This window comes from Felis catus, chromosome A3 (genome assembly GCF_018350175.1).
Source record: "Felis catus isolate Fca126 chromosome A3, F.catus_Fca126_mat1.0, whole genome shotgun sequence".
NCBI lineage: Eukaryota > Metazoa > Chordata > Mammalia > Carnivora > Felidae > Felis > Felis catus.
The window spans coordinates 65,515,845-65,534,204 of record NC_058370.1 but is presented as its reverse complement, the minus strand read 5'-3'; the positions used below and the strand labels follow the sequence as shown (position 1 = coordinate 65,534,204).

Below are 18,360 nucleotides of genomic sequence, written 5' to 3'. Positions count from 1 at the left end.
GGTCACCTTTGGATTCAAAGCTAAGAATTCTAGCTCCTTATCACTGTAAAAAAAAAAAAAGCTGAAGAAAAAACTAAAACAGAGTGTTGGGGAGGTCTTTGCCACGTTGGCGCACTCACTACTGAGGCCATGATGTAGAGCAGGGCACCGGATTGCAGACTGGGGGTCTAGACCCAACAGGGTGGTACAATCAGACTTTTGGCCTTGGGCGTGGCACTTGACCTCTCAATGGAACTATCTCCCACGTGGAGGTAAAACTGTCAGGCACGTGCCCTACACACCTCTACACACATTACCATTTAAGCCAAGCAGGTCTGATCGTGTCTATCTGCCCTTGCAACTTGCAAAAAAGTCCAGAAGAGAGCTGCGAAGATGAGTTAAAGTTCTCAACGATTCCTTCAGAAAAGGTAAGGGATTTGAATGATCAACCTGAAGAGGAGAGATTTAATGACTGTCTTCAAATCCATGAAGGGCTTTTACCCAGGGGCCAGTGAGAGTGTGGGGCCCACATGTGCTCAGTCTGCACTGAGCAGAGAGGGCACACCCAGGCTCCAACAAAGACAAGTTTCTGACATCCAAGGCCAGAGATACAAACAGGATAGAGAACGTCCTTCTAGGAAATAGTTCACTGGGGGGAAGGGTGAGGAAGAAAGAGAAAGACAGAAAATGGGGCAAAACTATGGCAAGGTCTGAACTCTGCAGAAAGCAGTCTGTTAGCCCCAGGCAGATATAGATAGGAGTCTATAAATGGCCTCTTTGTCACCTTGATCTGTTCTTATACCTTTTTAATATGCCCCAGAGTCAGAAACCTGCCTTCAAACTGCTTCCCGGTATACCCTTCCCGCTGTTCCTTCACGGGCTTTGCCCACCTCCCTGCCTGCAGGGCTCCAGGGCCTTAGGACATTTACTGAGCATCACCTATATTCAAGGGCACTGTTCTCATAGCGATCTGACCGTAGTCCCTGCCATACACGGGATTATCCCCCCTTCGCCAGTGAGAAGCTCCAAACCAGTAAGCACTAAAGCCAGGATTTAAGGCCAGGACTGATGGGCTCCTGGGACTGTACTCTGCCTACCCCACCTGCTGGGGCTCCCAGGGAAGAGACTGAATGGTGTCCACAGCATGTGGCTGCAGGAAGAAGGGGACGGCGTGGGTCCTGCTCCCTGCTCTTCTGCTTCTGCAATGCTCAATCACTCCACTCCGAAACCTGATCGAACTGCATTATTTGCGATGCCTCTGTTACAAAAATCCTTCAAATTATTTAATCTCTCCTGCGTTTTATTGGAGAAGCAGTTTGGCAATCCAAACATATCAGTGAGACCCACTTTTAGTTCTTTCTGTTGTTGTGTAGGCTCTGAAGGACTCTCCGGGGTGAACACTGTATCTGGATGGAAGGCAGGGAAAGGAGAGCTTAGAAATCCCCGGGTCAGACCCTGCTGGCCCCTCTGGGAGCCTGCACATAGTGGTGCATTGTCACATCATTATAAAGAATCGGAGTAATGGACAAATTGCATCACAACAAAGGTAGAAAGGCTAACTAATGTGCACAGCAGGAGACAATACTTTGCACACTTGAGAATAACATTGCTGTTCATGCGTCTGTCACCTGGGCTAATTATGCTCTGATTTAAGTATTTAAGTATCCGGTGAGCCTGTAGTGCTATGTTTACCAGGAAGCCAGGTGGCTATTACTTAGGATAAAAGCAAACACTAAGAGGCACCCGAGACTGGAAGATCCCACGTGAGTATTCTGGAAGGTTCACTACTGGGGATAATGTAGGTAAAGTGCCTGGTGTGGTGCCTATCCAATAGAGCCCATTTCCTTCAACTCCTTCAACCTGCTACAGACATTAGCCAGTCCTCAACTTTGAGCTCTGATAGCTATTCACATGAGACCAGAGATCGAAACTGCATGACCGGAAATGGCCTTCACTGTCATCGTGCCTGACCCCTTACATCTGGGGTTAGGGTGCCTGGTTTAGCTAAAGCACACACCAGTCAAATCCCATTATGGTGAGCTGCACAGGACATGCAAGCAGTGGAATTTTATTAGACAGCTAGAAATCACATTAGCTCCAGCTCTGGCAGACACAAACGTCCAGGCGTTCTACAGTGTGTTAGCAAGAAAAAGAAACCTTTGGCACATCCTGGGTTCGGAGCCTCATCCCACACCTTTCCACACAGCCTCATCCCACACCTCTCCCTGGGCTCTTTGCTGTTTGCCTGTGTTGTAAAGTGTATGTGATCGCTATGAACATAGGTATTTTTGTCCACTGATGGGACTGGAGCATTTGAGACAGGCGAGCTGAAGGGATGCCGGACGGCAGAATAACAGAGTGAACTTGTCAGCCCTGCTTCATTGCAATCTCTTTGCATGCTTTTGTAGAATACAGTGAGGTGCTTTCACTAAAGAAAGGGACTTAGATAAGAATCTGTGAACATCCACAGTCCAGCTGGGACAACCATGTTTTGCACTGGACCCCTTCTCATGCAGTCTAGGTAACACATGTTGTGGCTACCCATCCTTTGCTCCTCTCCTCGCCCCCCCCCCCAACCCCTTCCCAAAACCTCTGGAGCAGGAGATCTTCAAAGTCTCAACGGTATGATGGGCGAACGGTATGATGGTACAGAACGCAAACGGAGCACAACAAGGTCAGCTCCTACAAAGAGGTTGCTGGAACTCTTTCCTGCCATCCAGAGAAAGACTCCCAAATCCGGGAACAGTGAGAAAAAAAAAGGGGAGGGGGGCAAAAAAAGTTTTCCTTTTCTTCAGAGCAACACATGCTAGCACTTTACAGAGTCTGGCATGTGTCAGCATTTCTGAAGTAAACTCTATTTTCTTAAGATGAAAGAGATAAAAAAAAATACACTCCGAATTCAGCCCAATGAAAATTGCTTTGGCCATTCACACGCAATAAGCCACAGAAGCAAGGAGGAAAAAAATCAATTGCTTCTGATTTATTTACTCATTCATTCGTTCCCTATCCTTTCTGTCTAACGTAAAAAAGGGGGTCTTCCATAATTTCACAAGTGTTTCATCTTTTCAAAGCAAAAAACTAATAATAATAACCTAAGCCCTCCGATCGGTTACCCAGCATTTTGGCACAGGAAAGGTATATTTTGTTAATTTTCCTAGTTTTCCTATGACATATAGATTATGCAAGGAAAGGGGGAGTTGATTTTGCTCATCAAAATTTCCGCCGGGATCTACAATCAGGAGGCCACTGTAATACTTTTAGGTCTGCTGAATTTGGGATCACACGCTACGTGAAAAGCAGTGCGAGCTTCCACCCTAATCATTGCTTTATTTCTTAATCTGGGTGGTGGGTACACTGGTGCTCATTTTATTATTCTTCAGGCCCTTTGGCACATCTTAAATATTTCACACGAAACATTGCTAAATCCCTGAATCTTCTACAACAGATTCTATTCTGGGCTGCTCAGAGCCGAGGGTAGAGAAGGAAAGCTGGAAACGCCAAAATGTAATTGCAGTAAAGAGAAGAAAATGTACGAGACCAATTTTGGAAGGCTGTTTAAAGTTTTAAACCTATGCCAAATAATTGAGATCTATTCAAAGAGGACTGAATTCTATTATAAGCCCCATATACACACAATTATTGAATTATTCTGAACACCTGTTGAAACTGGGTGATAAATTAGCCAAATGAAAACCATCAGGCACAACTGTCAAGCACATCGTTTGACCCACTCCACTGAGTCTGCGAGCATAATCTCTCCTCCCACTACTGAACTGCAAACTAGAGCTCATCCCTAAAGCAAGGAGACCATGTGGCGTTGTGACTTTGTGCTTGCAATCTCCAGCATCCCGGAGAGATGCTATAAAAGACCCCGGTCTTCCAGCCAGGTCTACAGGAGCTGACTGTCTTTCCCTAAAGACTGCCACAGTCCCTGAGTTCCATTATTTTCTCATCGCCAGGAGGAACCAGCCTTGGCCTTCCCATCCATCTCTCTGCCATGACATTAAAGCCAACTGTTCTGTCCTCCTGCGCATAGAGAGAGGAGAGGAAAGATGGTTCCCAATAAATTCCAGCCCTAGTTCCCAGCCTCCCTGGGGCCTACATCTGCCACCATCTCCCTGTTCTGTGTGGACAAGGTTTTATTGTCCAGTCTTCCCTTCCACTGTGATTGCTCAGTCCTCGCCACCCGGCAAGCCTTTAAAGGTAGTAAATGTGCCAAGACAGGACGGACAGAAGAGGGTGTATGGAGAAAGAAAGAAGGAAAATCCAACCATCAGAGAACGTCTACACCCTATTTCATCATCCAGTGGGGAGCAGACATTCCCTTACCCCATTATTTCTCTCTATAAGCAGGGCTTTTGCCTGCGTGGGGAACTGTAAAAAGAAGTAACACTTCTATAAAAGCTCGAAAAAAATAAGATTCTGAAATTTGACACCTTATTTGTTTCATTTCAGAATACCGTTAGACCAACTGGTTTTACTTCCTTCCCCCCACACTCACACACACCCCACGCGAGCCTCCGGGGAGAGGCTGCCGCTCTACTGAAGCCTGCCTTGTGCACCAGCGTGCAGGGACGCCTGCTTTGTTGGCCTTACTTGGTAAGTCAAAAATCTTCCCTCTGCTCCACCAAAGCTAACAGATGGCTGGTCCCTTTTGGTACACAGGCGTAAGCATCTTCAAAATAACCTTTTCCTTTGAAGGGTGCCAATTAATCAAATGTCACTGTAATACGTCCCAGCCACAGAGGGGAGGGAGACGACGTTAGACAAAGGGTCAATGGAAGAGAACAATGAGGAGAGATCACATCCTCCTACCTTCACCCGACGACCCCGACAGATCAATGATCACATACACTCTTCCTTCTGGCTCCAGATCAATCTGCAATTAAGAAAATGATAGTGACTCTGTTAATGCATTGTGGGAAACAGCTGGAGAGTTCCATGACTTTTCCACCCCGAACTGCTAAAACCTAGGGTCACAGCTCCGTTCAACTCGTCAACCTGTAGCGTGCCAAGTGCGGGGTGAATCGGCATTTGTGGAACGTCAGCTGTGTCCCGGATGCAGCACGAGGAAGTCTGATACAGACCCAACAGGTAATGTCATCCCGGTGGTTCTCAACTGGAAGTGATCTTGCTGCACGAGAGAAACTTGGCACAGGGGACGCTTGACACAGGGAAGCTTTTTGGGACACAAAAATTATCTGGAGATGTTTTTCATGGTCATGTCTGGAAAGGGAGGGCTGCCAGTGGCATCTAATGGGTGGGAGCAAGGGATCGTGCTAAGTATCCTACAGCGGACAGATTGGTACCCACGACGAAGCATTATCCAGTCCCAGATGCCAATAGTGTCAAAGTTGAGAAACCCCGGGTTACGCCATTTCACAGAGAAGGAAGCTGAGATCAGCGTTTTAGCGAAAGTGGCAAGGCTGAGATTCAGTGGCAAGACCATCTAGAGAAAGCCGTGTTCTCTGAGCTACACAAACTGCTCGCAGGGGACGAAAGAAAAGCATAAGATGCCATTCACACTCTGAAGGTGTTTACACTCTCATCGGGGAGTTAAAAAACGGAGAACAATGCTGAACCCGGCTTGGTGATGAGCCACAGAGGATAACCGGTTAAGTATCTGGCAGGTTGGAAATCAGTGTTGAAGAGCAGTCTGGGAAGACGTCACGAAGACAAGAAAGGGGAGTCATTCAAGGTGGAAGAACCGAGACAGCAGAAGCAAAGGCTGGGAGTGTGCGTGGTGCCCATGCAACTCTGGAGGGCCCGAGTGCTCGAGCTGCGTGTTGATACGTGTGTTTTGCAAACCCCAGATTCTACCCGGGTTGTAAAGAGTGAGCCAATACTGCTACATTCTTACCATCGGCCTTCTCCACCCACCCTCACTTCCTCCCTGCCCATCTCCAAATGCAGCTAGCTGCTTCTATATAGAACCAGGCTGACAAGTCAAGGCAGAACGCCTGGGCCTCTTCCACTTGACATCTTTGCAAGGTCTGAACTGTCCTTACAGAAACTGTGTTCTCCATGAGAGAGGAGTAACTCTGGAAACCCTGGATCACCAAGTACCCCCGGTGGCCTGTCCTCGCCTCCGCAATTCCATCTGTCTGCACAGAGCTTTAATTGGCTCATACGTCCGTGCCAGGCCCGTCTCCCCAGCAAGCTGTGAAATTCTTGAGGGCAGGAACCACTACCCCTCCTTTTCTGTTTCACTGTCTCCAGCAAAGAGCAGAGACACACATTCATCAAGCACCACTTAGAAAGGATCAGTCTGGTGAACACCTCCTTCTCATTCAAGGCTGAGGTCAGTTATCCCCTCCTCTCTGAAGCCTTTCCAGATATTCCCAGTCAGAATTGATCACCCCTTCATTTGTGCCCCGACGAGACACATGCACATCTGACCTATGGTTCCTGTAACACATTGTCCATATGTCCATCTCCTCGGCTAGGCAGAGAGTATGAGAATTACATGTACATATCTAGCGCCCACCTCACTGTCCATTAGTCAGGAGACACCCAATAAAGCTTCGTGGAGGGGGAAAGACTTTATGTTCAGAACTCTGAGAGCCTATTCTGGGGTCATTTGCCCCTGCAAGCCCCACCTCCAGGAAGGTAGGCAGGCATGTGATCTGTACTAACGCGACATTCAAATGAAGTGGCAGGGGAAGAAGAGGTGGCTTTCCCACGATCACTGTGTACTCCCTGTGAGGTGAAAAAAATTCACCTTGGACTGATATTCTCCAGGTCCCTCCCCCAGCACCTCACGCCCCTCACAGTACAGGTTTCCAGAGACATGCGTGAGCCCTACTTTCTTTGTGGACTCAGTCTTTTTTTTTTTCTAATTTTTTTTTTCTCAATGTTTATTTTCGAGAGAGAGAGAGAGAGAGAAAGAGAGAAACAGCATACCAGAGTGAGCGGGGGAGGGGCAGAGAGAGAGGGACACGGAAGATCCAAAGCCGGTTCTGTGCTGACAGCAGAGAGCCTGCCTGCCTGCTGCAGGGCTTGAACTCACGAACCGTGAGATCATGACCTGAGCTGAAGTTGGACACTTAACCAACTGAGCCACCCAGGCGCCCCCCCCCTCCCCAGACTCAGTCTATAGTGGTTGAGTGTTCAAGGTTTCTCTCAAAATTTCAGTTCCACTGGGGCACCTGGGTGGCTCAATCAGTTCAGCATCCAACTCTTGATTTTGGCTCAGGTCATGATCTCACAGTTCATGGGTTCAAGACCCACTTTGGGCTCTACACTAACAATATGGAAGCTGCTTAAGATTCTCTCTCTCTCTCTCTCTCTCTCTCTCTCTCTCTGCCCTCCCCCGCTTATGCTCTCTCTCAAAATAAATAAACGTTAAAAAAGAAAAAATCCAGGTCCACCAAGAGAAGTCTCCAGTGGTTGCCCCACAGGGGCCGCTCACCTGAGTTTGGGATCTGGAGATTGGGATCCAGATGGAAACCCAATAACAGAGTGGTGATGCCAGGGGATGACTCTCCCCACAGTTTCTGTCCCAAGAATCTGTGATTTTAGGTTTCTGTCTAAAGAAAATGTTTTCTGGCACCCTCACCACTAGGAATCCCCGCCCCGCACACCCCCCCCCGCCCCCACACACACTGCCACAAGCATAACCCAGCCCCCACACGAAATTACAAACAGGAAAACCACCAGTCAGCTCCACAGAACAGAGCCAAACCAAAATCCTGTCCCTGCCACAAATATCAGGGGTCCTCTTGTCCAAAAGCATGGAATTTAAATAATGTATGCCTTTCAGAGATTAGATCATCTCTATTAAACCCTGCCAGCTAAATGAAACAATTTCTCATATCCTCCAACTCGGAGGTTTCCCACGACTTCGGACTGCATTGGCAGAATACAATGCTATCTGTGAAAAGCAGGGAGGGAGACAGAAAAGGAATGAGATGGGCTGCGAGGGCCTATTGGAAGGCAAGCAGCCTGCCTCTCTTTGCAAAGGGCGAGTGAGAACTTGTGGCAAGGCGGGGGACAGGTCATTGACGATAAAATGTATTAGGATATTAACATTCAAGATAGCAATCAGACACCATTTTAGCACCCACTGCTGCCTCAATGCCGATGAACTGCATTTCCAAACAGAAAAATAGAAATTAAGCTATTAAGCATGCCAAAAGCAACAAAAAGCTTTGCAGCCTGGGCAGATGGCCACGGAGGGCTGGCCGGGCCCCAGCCGGCCGAGTGAGGAGGCGCTGAGAACCATGTAGGGAGGTAGGACTTCAACGCAGATGACTGGAGGCTTATCAGGTACAAAACGTGATGGAGTGTGCAGCAACCTCATGGTCAAATTAATTTAATCACAAGTTCTGCTCACAATTACCTGGCCCGGATAATGAAGCAACGAAGGTGCCCAGCCCTGCAAAACCCCTGCAAGCTGTCGATTGCCGTCACCACCAGGCAGCTGGCAGTACATGAAAGGAGGCCTCCTCTCTCCTCCTAGCCATTCCCAGGATTGGTTCTAAGCTCTTCCTCCTGCACTCAGCGTTCCTGCAAATGATCCCAGATGCAACCCTATTTATCAAATCGCCTTGAAACTCCTACCTTTACTTGATGAGTCTTCCCAGCTACCATCACAGAGATAGTATGTCTATGTCTGTTTTCTTTGGACTTCTAGCGCCTTTGGCTACCCCTCCAGCTGAGGCCAGGAGCAAGGCAGTAGAACAGTGGGAAAGACAAACACAGCCTTTGGAGTCAGACCAGGGCTGAATCCCAGCTCAAGTAATTATTTGCCTTCTCTGAGCCGTGGCCTCAGTCTCATCATCTGTGAAATGGGCTGCTGTAAAAATGCCATGAAACACACATAAAGCACTTGGCACCCAGGAGGTACTCGGTACAGGGTGGTTATGTATGAACCTACTGGCTCTCAGGCCTGAGGCAAGCGACTACCTTCTCTGAGCCTCAGAAGGCTTCTTCACAAAACGGAGCTAATAACAGACCCTGTCACATCTGTTAAATGAGATAGCCCGTGTAAAGCACTCAGCACGGTGCCTGGCACAAAATAGTCAGTTACCGCTGGTGCTCTTGTTATTAAAAAGCCAAGTCTTCAAATGTGCTGCATAGTCCAATATTCCCTCCACTCGGTCAAGCTGTGCTCCAACAAAAAAGGCATTTTCTTGCCCTAAATTGACATTATTACATGCTATTCCAGGACATCTGACGGCATTACAGAGTTGGGATTATCAAAAAAAGCACTGTAGTGAGAGTTTCATGCCCAGCCTGTGGGGAACCCCGGGGCAAAACAGGCTATAGCCTTGGTCACCAGAGGGGTCATGAGGTGCTCATGAGAGAAGGAGAAGGGGAGGGGGACCGTGGAGCTTCCGAGCTCCCCCTATGCCTCAGACACCGTGTGGGTGCTTGATCTGCATTCGTTCCCTCAACCTCCCGTGTGGCCAGCAATACTCCCTACTTTTTGGATGGAAAAACTGGAGCTCAGAGGGCTTTAGGCAGGATTCTGACCCCCCCCCCCCCCGCCCCCAAGGCTGTCTGGAGAAGACTCTGCCGGAGCTCCTGTCCCAAAACCCCAACCAGCCTGGGAAGCCTTCTCTGACAATCCAGGGCCAGGCCTCTCTTCCCAAGGCCTCCGGCTCTCCCGCTCACCTGCAACTGACGGGCTCCCGAGCCCGGGCAGCTGGTGACAGAGCAATGCCTCTGGCACCCTTCTGGCCTCCCAGAGTTCTTGGGGGCAACAGGCTCTGGGCGTAAACAAGAGCTCCCCTCTTGTGAATGAGGAACAAGGCAATGGGGAAAGAGCCTAAACCATAGAAACCCATGCAAGAGCCACCTCTGAAAAGCACAAAAGTATCACAGGCACTTCTCCAGGTGATGCCCGACTTCACAAATCCTTCACGCACACTATTTCATTTATTCCTCACAATTAACCTGTAAGATAATAAGTACTGCGAGCACCACTGTATGCGTGAGAAAGCTGAGATTAAGGAAGGCAAGTGGCCAGCACTGCGCGGCTAGGGAGGGATGAGCGCCCCAGAGCTGGACAGCCTGGAGTCCAAGCTCGAAGCCTCAACTCTGGCCTCTCGGCCAACAGGCCTCCCCCACACCTCACCCGTCCAGCAGGAACTCCCGCCGATGCCGCGGCAATAGGCGGCCTGCTTAGGCTGTACTGCCGTGTGTCACTGTGACCCACAGGTGTCTGCACGCCCGTGTTTTGCGGGGGGGGGGGGGGGGGGTGATCGAGTTCAAGTCAAAGGAGGTAAGAAACTCACTGTCAAGACTCCCCCTAACCACAGGCTCAACTTCCTCCAGAGACCTCTAGACAAACCTTCCCTTGGAACAATCCACAAAGGTCACACGTGCCCAATTTGAGTTTTGCTTCCTTTTCCCTCTGCTGCCAGGCTCTAGGGCCTAAAAAGAAGCCAGAAGTAGGGAGTGGGTCAGAAAAAGACGAATCCAGGGGCGCTTGGATGGCTCAGTCGGTTAAGCGTCTTACTTCAGCTCAGGTCACGACCTCACGGTTCGTGGGTTCGAGCCCTGTGTCGGGTTCTGTGCTGACAGCTCAGAGCCTGGAACCTGCTTCAGCTTCTGTGTCTCCCTCTCTCTCTCTCTGCCCCTCCCCCACTCACACCCTGTCTCTGTCTCTCTCAAAAATAAATAAAACATTAAAAAAAAAAAAAAGAAAAAGACGAATCCAGAAAGGATGAGAAGGAGGAAGGGAGGCTTGCACTGCCTGTGTTGCCCCAATTAAGGCCTAGATAGGAGTCTGTTTCTTTTTCCCTTGGAGGAGGGGAGGGGACCGGAGTGAGAGACGCAGAGGTATAAAGGGAACCATCAAGAGAGAAACTCCAGGGTTCCTTCCCCAAACAGGGGTCCCATTTCCCAAGTCCTACACACCCCTTTTTGCTGGCCATTGTCCCCTGGTGACACCACAGTCATATCACAGTCTCTGGAGGCACCTGGCACGGAAGAGGCACCCTAGACATTGCAGGAGACCTTCAGGCAGCAGGCATCCTCCTCACTTCCGCTTTGGAAAACCCTGAACGATGAGCACGCTGCTGGGCGCCAATGTTGAAACCGGCCGCTGATTAAAGATTTCATTTGGGGAGGACGCGGCTACCAGGCCTTACTGGTAGCGTGCACTGTTTGAAAGCACAGAGTGCCCACGTAATTAAATATTTTAAGGCTTCCAATAGCATTTACTTCCCTAAAATAAGGGAGACGAGCGTTGTTTCTCTCTCAAACGCTTTCCATGGCAGTGCAAAGATATTATTCGGGCTTTAGTGTATATGCCCGCAGGGCAGAGTCCTGTCTGACCAGCACATGGGAGGGATTTAATACATATTGTGCATGGTGGCTCAATGGATGAATGGCCTGACTTTAAAGTGAATCTGCACAACTGAATTATGGAGATGAGTCACTTGGGAAGCCAGCAACCTGGACATAAATGTTCCCAGCAGCTTCATTCATAACAGCTAAATGCTGGCAACAACCCAAATGGCCAACAACAGGTAAAGGAGTAAGCAAACTATGCTGCATGCATACGATGGAATTTTGCTTGGCAATGAAGAATGGACTACTGATATATGCAACAAAATGTGTCGCTGTGAGAACGAAGCCAAACGTTAAGACAATATATCATGGGCGATTCCACTTATATGATGTCCTAGAACGGGCAAAACCAATCTATAGTGATAAAAAGCATATCTGTGATCTCCCGGAGGTGAAGGTGGGTGGGAGGTGAACATAGAGGCACAGAGGAGCTTTTGGGCATGGGGTTAATTTTTCTGTATCTTTTTCTTTTAATATTTTTTTATGTTTTTATTTACTTTGAGAGAGACAGTGTGTGAGCAGGGCAGGGGTCGAGAGAGAGGGAGACACAGAATCCGAAGCAGGCTCCAGGCTCCGAGCTGTCAGCACAGAGCCCAACACATGGCTTGAACTCACAAACCGCAAGATCATGACCTGAGCCAAAGTCAGATGCTCAACCGACTGAGCCACCCAGGTGCCCCCAGTTTTCTGTATCTTGGTTGAGGCGGTGGTTACATGAATGTATACATTTGTCAAACTCCACCAAGCCAAACACTTAAAATGAATGCATTTTACTGTATATAAATTAGACCTCAATGAAGCCATTTTTTAAAAGGGAAAAAAAGAAGCCATCATTTCATTTTGACACAAGGATTCCTCTGCAAGTTTCCTCTAAATAACAAATCATCTTCCCACCCTCAGGGCATTTAAATTTTCATATTCCAGTTTTAAAAATAAAAGGGTTCATTCAGAGTTTTTCAAGAGTACATCTGTCACACAACATAATGTACACCTACCTGTGTAGGCACACACATTCACACATCCACCCACGTGTGCAAAACACACTCACAGGCACAGCCACCTTCTTCTGTCTTGTGTGATCAAAATACAATAATAGCAAGGAACACACATCCAAAATGTAGGTTTAAGAGCCTGCTGACTTATTTAAATCTGTCTGTGTGTGACTGTCTTTCAAGACAATAACACCAGATGCTTTAGAAGATCTTTAAATGACCTTAAGTACCTAAATATCCATGAATAGGGAACTGCTTAAATAAAATAGGATACATCATGTGGTAGATCGCTAGACAAGCCCGAAAAAAAGAATGAAAAGGTTGAAATGTGCTGATCCCTGGGATATATTAAGGGGGCCGGGGTTGGGGGGGACAAGCAAGGTGCAATGTGTTTATTATGCTAGGCTACTGTGTGAATAAAATGGGCGTGTATGTGTGTGTATGCCCTCACACACTCTCACACACCCCCTCACACTTGTTCCACATCGATTATCTCCAGAAGTCTTAATCAACAGGAAGCAGGGGTTGCCTTAAGAGATGGAAACGACAGGATTGGGGACCAGAAATCAGGAAAAGGCTTATTCTTCACTAAAGCTCTCTTGAACCCTTTGATTTTTTAAGTCATGTTCTTGGGTTAACTTTTTACATAATTTAAATTTAAGTCAATACCTTTTGCCTTAGCTATTTCTAACCTCCAATCCCCCAGAGAGCAGTTTGCTTCAGTTACAAGACACATCTTAACTTTTTTTTTATGTTTATTTTTAAGAGAGAGAGAGAGACAGAGAGAGAGAGAGAGAGCACGAGCAGGGGAGGTGCAGAGAGAGAGAGGGAGACACAGAAACCGAAGCAGGCTCCAGGCTCTGAGCTGTCAGCACAGAGCCCGATGCGGGGCTCGACCTCATGAACCGTGAGATCATGACCTGAGCCGAAGTTGGGTGCTTAACTGACTGAGTGGCCCAGGTGCCCCACCAGACACATCTTAAACGCCCCTAGAAACTGGCTAACAGATTGTTTTTCCATCCCCTGTAGCCAGGTCATGGCAACCAACCCACCAGCAGCCATCATCTCCATGTGGCAGTCCTCCGGGCTGGGCTGGAGGTCTGTGTCACAGATCCTAAGCTCTTCCAAGGCCACAACTGAAGTCAACTCAAGTTAGCACCTGCTTCCTCTTTTCAACAGGCTCAGAAATAGACCCGGAGAGCTGGCTCCATGGGATGACAGAGGTGGCTAAAAACAAATAACTCTATGTGTACACAATGCTTTCCTGCACTAAGAAAACATCCAAAGGTGCCAAACCCAGGATCAACAGTGTGCAACGGTTTACAAAGCTTCAGATAGGAACAGTATAGATTTTCTATCTTCCTTCAGGGAAATGGCAGTGCATGATTGTGCATCCCAAGAGGAGATGGTGCATGCAAACAGAAGGAAATGGAGGCACTTACCCTACCCCCAGTGTTGTGAAGTGAAAACTACCCCATTACCAATCTGCAGTTTGCATTTTGCATTTTGCCTTGCAGTGGTCTCTCTCTATGGGTATATTTGTATGTGTGTGTTTTATTCTACATTTCCCATTTGTCACAGAAGGCCAATACATTGTAGTGTCTAAAGCTAGCCCACCTGGGTTCAAATCCTAGCTCTGCCTGTTACAAACTGTGTGGCCCTTGTTTCAATTTCCTCATCTATGAATTGAGAACATCAGTGGCGCCTGCCTCATGGTGTTGGGAGGTTCAAATGACATGGTGTAGCACTTGGAGCTGTGCCTGGCACACAGCTCACAGCCTATAAATGTAAGGTGTTGGGCCATTATTGTTACTTCCTGCCCAGACTGTGAGCCAAGTGTTCCTTTGGGGTGGGAGTGTTCTGCACTTCTTGCTCCAGGGCTGGGCACAAGGCAGGTGAACACTAGAGACTCCAAGTGAAACTGAATGGATCCATGGAGAACAGCTTAGGCAAGCTGAGCTGGAGGAGCTCACGACTGTGCAACCAGACAAATTACCTTCAACTTCTCTGTCTCTGTGCTAGGACAACCCAGCAGAACCTTCCACGAATGGCTGCTCACAAAGATGTTCATTTCTTGACTCCATTCAAAATCCAAGACATGTAATTGTTCTCCATCACTTCTGAGCTCCTCGAGAGGGTGTCTGGTTCCTAATAATAATCACAACCCCAATAAACACCCTTTACTGAGCACTTTACACATGTTATCTGTGTAAGGGAGGCAATGTCCTTATTCTTTCAGGGATGAGAAACTGAGGCTGATAGATTTAAATAACCTGCCCACATTCTCACAGCTTGAAGATGAGAAGCCTGGATTACAGCAGGGCTCTCCAACTCTGGACCCAATGCTCCTGGTTGCATTTTATAAAATTCACATAAGTATGAAATTTAAGAGTCATAAGCCACTTGGAAATCACTTGGTTAAAATAAGCAAAGAAATAGGGCGCCTCGGTGGCTCAGTCAGTTAGGCCTCTGACTTCGGCTCAGGTTGTGATCTCACAGTTTGTGAGCTCGAGCCCTGCATCAGGCTCGGTGCTGACAGCTCAGAGCCTGGAACCTGCTTCAGATTCCATGTCTCCCTCTCTCTGCAACTCCTGCACTCATGCTGTCTCTCTCTGTCTCTCAAAAATAAATTAAAACATTAAAAAAAAATTTTTTAAATAAGCAAAGAAATAGGAATTAAAGGGTTAAGAGTTTTTTTAAATGTTCTTTTTCCCTATCAAATGAACCACAGGTGCTTTAGCTTTAGGTATTTTTGTGTTATTTGTTTATTAAAACATAAAGAAAATTAAGTCTCATGATACGTTCAGTTGTTAAAAATAAAAAACTACATGTGAATCTTATAATGAGAAGCAACAGTCCCCTGCCCCATTATTCCCCAGGGGGGGCCAATTTTAAGAATTTCTATTTGGGTTTTGCTGGTGTCACTGCCATGTCCCTAAATAAAATGCTTGTACCTCAATTTCCTGATTTTTTATTTTAGACACTCTCTTTTGCCTTGCTGCTGTGATCAATGAGGATTTAGTACTCTCACCGCCTCCCTCCACTTTCCCCCTCCACAAAATATACATCACAATTCTCAGTTCCTTCTCTATTCTCTGCAACTGCAAAAAAAGCAATGTCAAATGTCAATCTCTTGTTCTGTTGGCTATAGACAACATTTCCTAGGCCTCCACATTACAACTAGAGGACATTGGTGCCTCCAGCCCTCTCTGTCCTGCTATCACCTCTCCCACCGACCTCCACCCCCATCTATGTGTCTCTACTGTTAGACTATCAATGTTGACAACAGTGATGCTCTGTTCTCTCATTGTAATTGAGTTTTCTGTATATGCTGTTTCAAAAATCTGAAAACAAATTAACAGTGTTTATTTATCCTAACTTTGTAAATGGCATTACATATATTGTCTTTTCCATGGGTCCGGTGTGAAAACCCATGTGCCACCCAATGGAAACTATATCTAGTATCCAATCTAAATGGATTTTTTCCCCCCACTCAGTCAATTGCCTTTCTGAGATCATCAAGTTTTCCCTGGGTCCTTATCTCTTGGGTTTGCCTTTCTAGAAACCCCCACTCTCCTCCTCTTCCTAGTGGACGGACCGCTCTCTGGTCTGCTACACAGCTGTAGTGCTGTGACTTCTTTTCACTGCTCTGCTGAATGCAGCCACTGTTGCTGGAATCCATCATCTGCTTTGTTCTGGGTTACTCCCTTGTTTTTACCAGTAAAGTACTCACTGAGATAAAGTTCTGATTGAAATATTGATTAAGAGTACATTGAAATCCAGCTAAGACCTTGTGTGCCTGTCCTCACACATGATTGATACTTGGCTCTATACAGAATTCTAAGTTAAAAAAAATCATTATCTCTCAGAACTTTCTTTTTCTAACATAAATATTGCCAACGAATCTCATGTCAGCTTGACAGCTGTTGTTTAGTAGGTGACTCCATTTTGTTTTCACTCTCTGGAAGTTCTAGAATCTTTTTTATCTTAGTGTTGTGGACTCTCACAAAGATACGTCTCAGGCTGTCCTTTTCTGATTCATTGTGCTGAAACTCAACTTGTGGAAGAGGCTTTTCTCTTTTGTTTTTTGTATTGGCCTCATTTTCTCTATGAAACACCTATTAGCCAGATGTTGGACCAGTAGGATGATCCTTATGTCTCTTACTATGTGTTATACTTTTATCTTCTTTGCCCATATTCTAGGAGATTTCCTTGGCTTTGACTTACAACTCTTCCACTGTACTTTTATTCCTGATGATATTATGCTGTGTTTCCAGAAATGCCTTCCTATTTTCTCCTTTCTCATAGCATCCTTTTTAAAATTTTGACTTATTTATTTAGGTTTATGGATGCAACATATTTCTGTGGATACCAGTCCAGTGGTCTTAGGGTTAGAGAGTGGGAGCTGACCATTCTAGCAAGAGATCCCCACACCAGCCTTGCCAGTTCTCCCCAAAGCATTGCACCATTTGCTTTTGAAAGAACCATCCAGGGGCGCCTGGGTGGCGCAGTCGGTTAAGCGTCCGACTTCAGCCAGGTCACGATCTCGCGGTCCGTGAGTTCGAGCCCCGCGTCAGGCTCTGGGCTGATGGCTCGGAGCCTGGAGCCTGTTTCTCTGATTCTGTGTCTCCCTCTCTCTCTGCCCCTCCCCCGTTCATGCTCTGTCTCTCTCTGTCCCAAAAATAAAATAAAAACGTTGAAAAAAAAAAAAAGAAAGAAAGAACCATCCATCTTTTTACCTGGGAGTCAGAGTCTGGCTCCAGGACCTTCTGTAGTGAGAGTAGGGAGTACATAGTTGTACATATAGACCTTTAGATGGGCACATGTTTTCAGCTACACATCTCACGTCTTCGAGGTTCCTACAGTCTTCAAACTTGGAGCCCCTTCTGGGTCCTGCAGACGAGGCTCCAGTATCTTCTGCACGTTCCTGGCTGTGACTCTTCAGTATTGCCATTCTGTCTCATCAACTGCCACCCTGCCCTCTACTTTCATCCCCAGAAAGTCACTGAGATAATGTGATGATAGATCCTTTCTGCTGACTTAGTTGTTACAGAATTTTATCCCTCCCCTTTTTTTCTTTGTCTATTATTTAGATGGAGACTTTAGTAGGCAGAGGAGCAAACATTTTTGCTTCAAGACGATCTTGAATGGAAAATCTAAAAGCATATCATCTTAAATGATATAATCCTGTGCTGGTGAGAGTAGAAAAGAAACAGACACTCTTGCACACTGCTGATGAAGTGTAAATTGGCACAGAATTTGTAGAGAGGGGTTTGGCATTATATAACAAAAATCCTTTGACCTAACAATTCCATTTCTGGGAATTTATCCCAAATCACACATGTGCACAATGATTTAACAACAAGGATGAGCATTGCAGCATTTTTTTAAGAGTGTAAAATTAGAAACTAATTGTTTAATAGTAGCCAACTATTTAAATAAATTGTGGCATATTCAAATCATTAAATACCATGCCATCACAAAGAAAGATCTTGCTGAATTATATTTAATGACATAAAGAGATATGCAATGTACTGTATTAAGTGAAGGAAAAATGAGATGATAAAGGAATATATATTCTATGATACAATTTTATAAAACAAAAACAAAAGGTATATGGGTGGGTATATACACAAAGGGAAAAAAAAAGATTATCTAAGGAAGAGTGAAATAGTGTGTAAGGTTTTTTTTTGCATTTCTATACTTTGCTAAACATTTTACTTTTCTTCTATGTCCCACTATAACTTTTGTGGTTAAAAAATCAATAAATTTGTTGTTGCTTGAAGAATATTGTGTTGCTCAATCCCCTCATTTATAAGTGAGAAAACTGAGGCACGATGAGATTAAACAATCCATTTAGGCACCTGAGTAAATTACCCATAGCCAGGAAAGAGGATAGGGAAGGGAAGAGAAGGGAAAGGAAGGGGAGGGTAGGGAGGGGAAGGTAAGGGAAGGGGAAAAAGAAAAAAAGAAACTCAGTTATTCTAATTTTCAGTAGAGTTATAGTGCAAGTTAAAAATGAGAAACATTATTTTAAATTTACATATTTTTAAAGTGTAGTTTTCTGATCATATAATAATAGCACTAC

The 18,360-nt window shown here is 46.2% G+C and overlaps 1 protein-coding gene across 4 annotated transcripts in view; it reads right to left on the bottom strand.

Moving 5' to 3' along the window:
* Positions 1-18,360, bottom strand: part of PRKCE (protein kinase C epsilon) — a 502,312-nt gene that overhangs the window by 312,802 nt on the left and 171,150 nt on the right. For 2 of the 4 annotated variants that reach the window (XM_011281033.3, XM_019827139.3), the window contains exon 2: positions 4,795-4,858. In XM_011281033.3, coding sequence (XP_011279335.1) covers positions 4,795-4,858 — 64 coding nt within the window. Of the gene's footprint in view, positions 1-4,794; positions 4,859-14,268; positions 14,421-17,011; positions 18,104-18,360 lie in introns of those variants that run through there. The other 2 variants (XM_045055096.1, XM_045055097.1) reach the window with 2 other exon arrangements.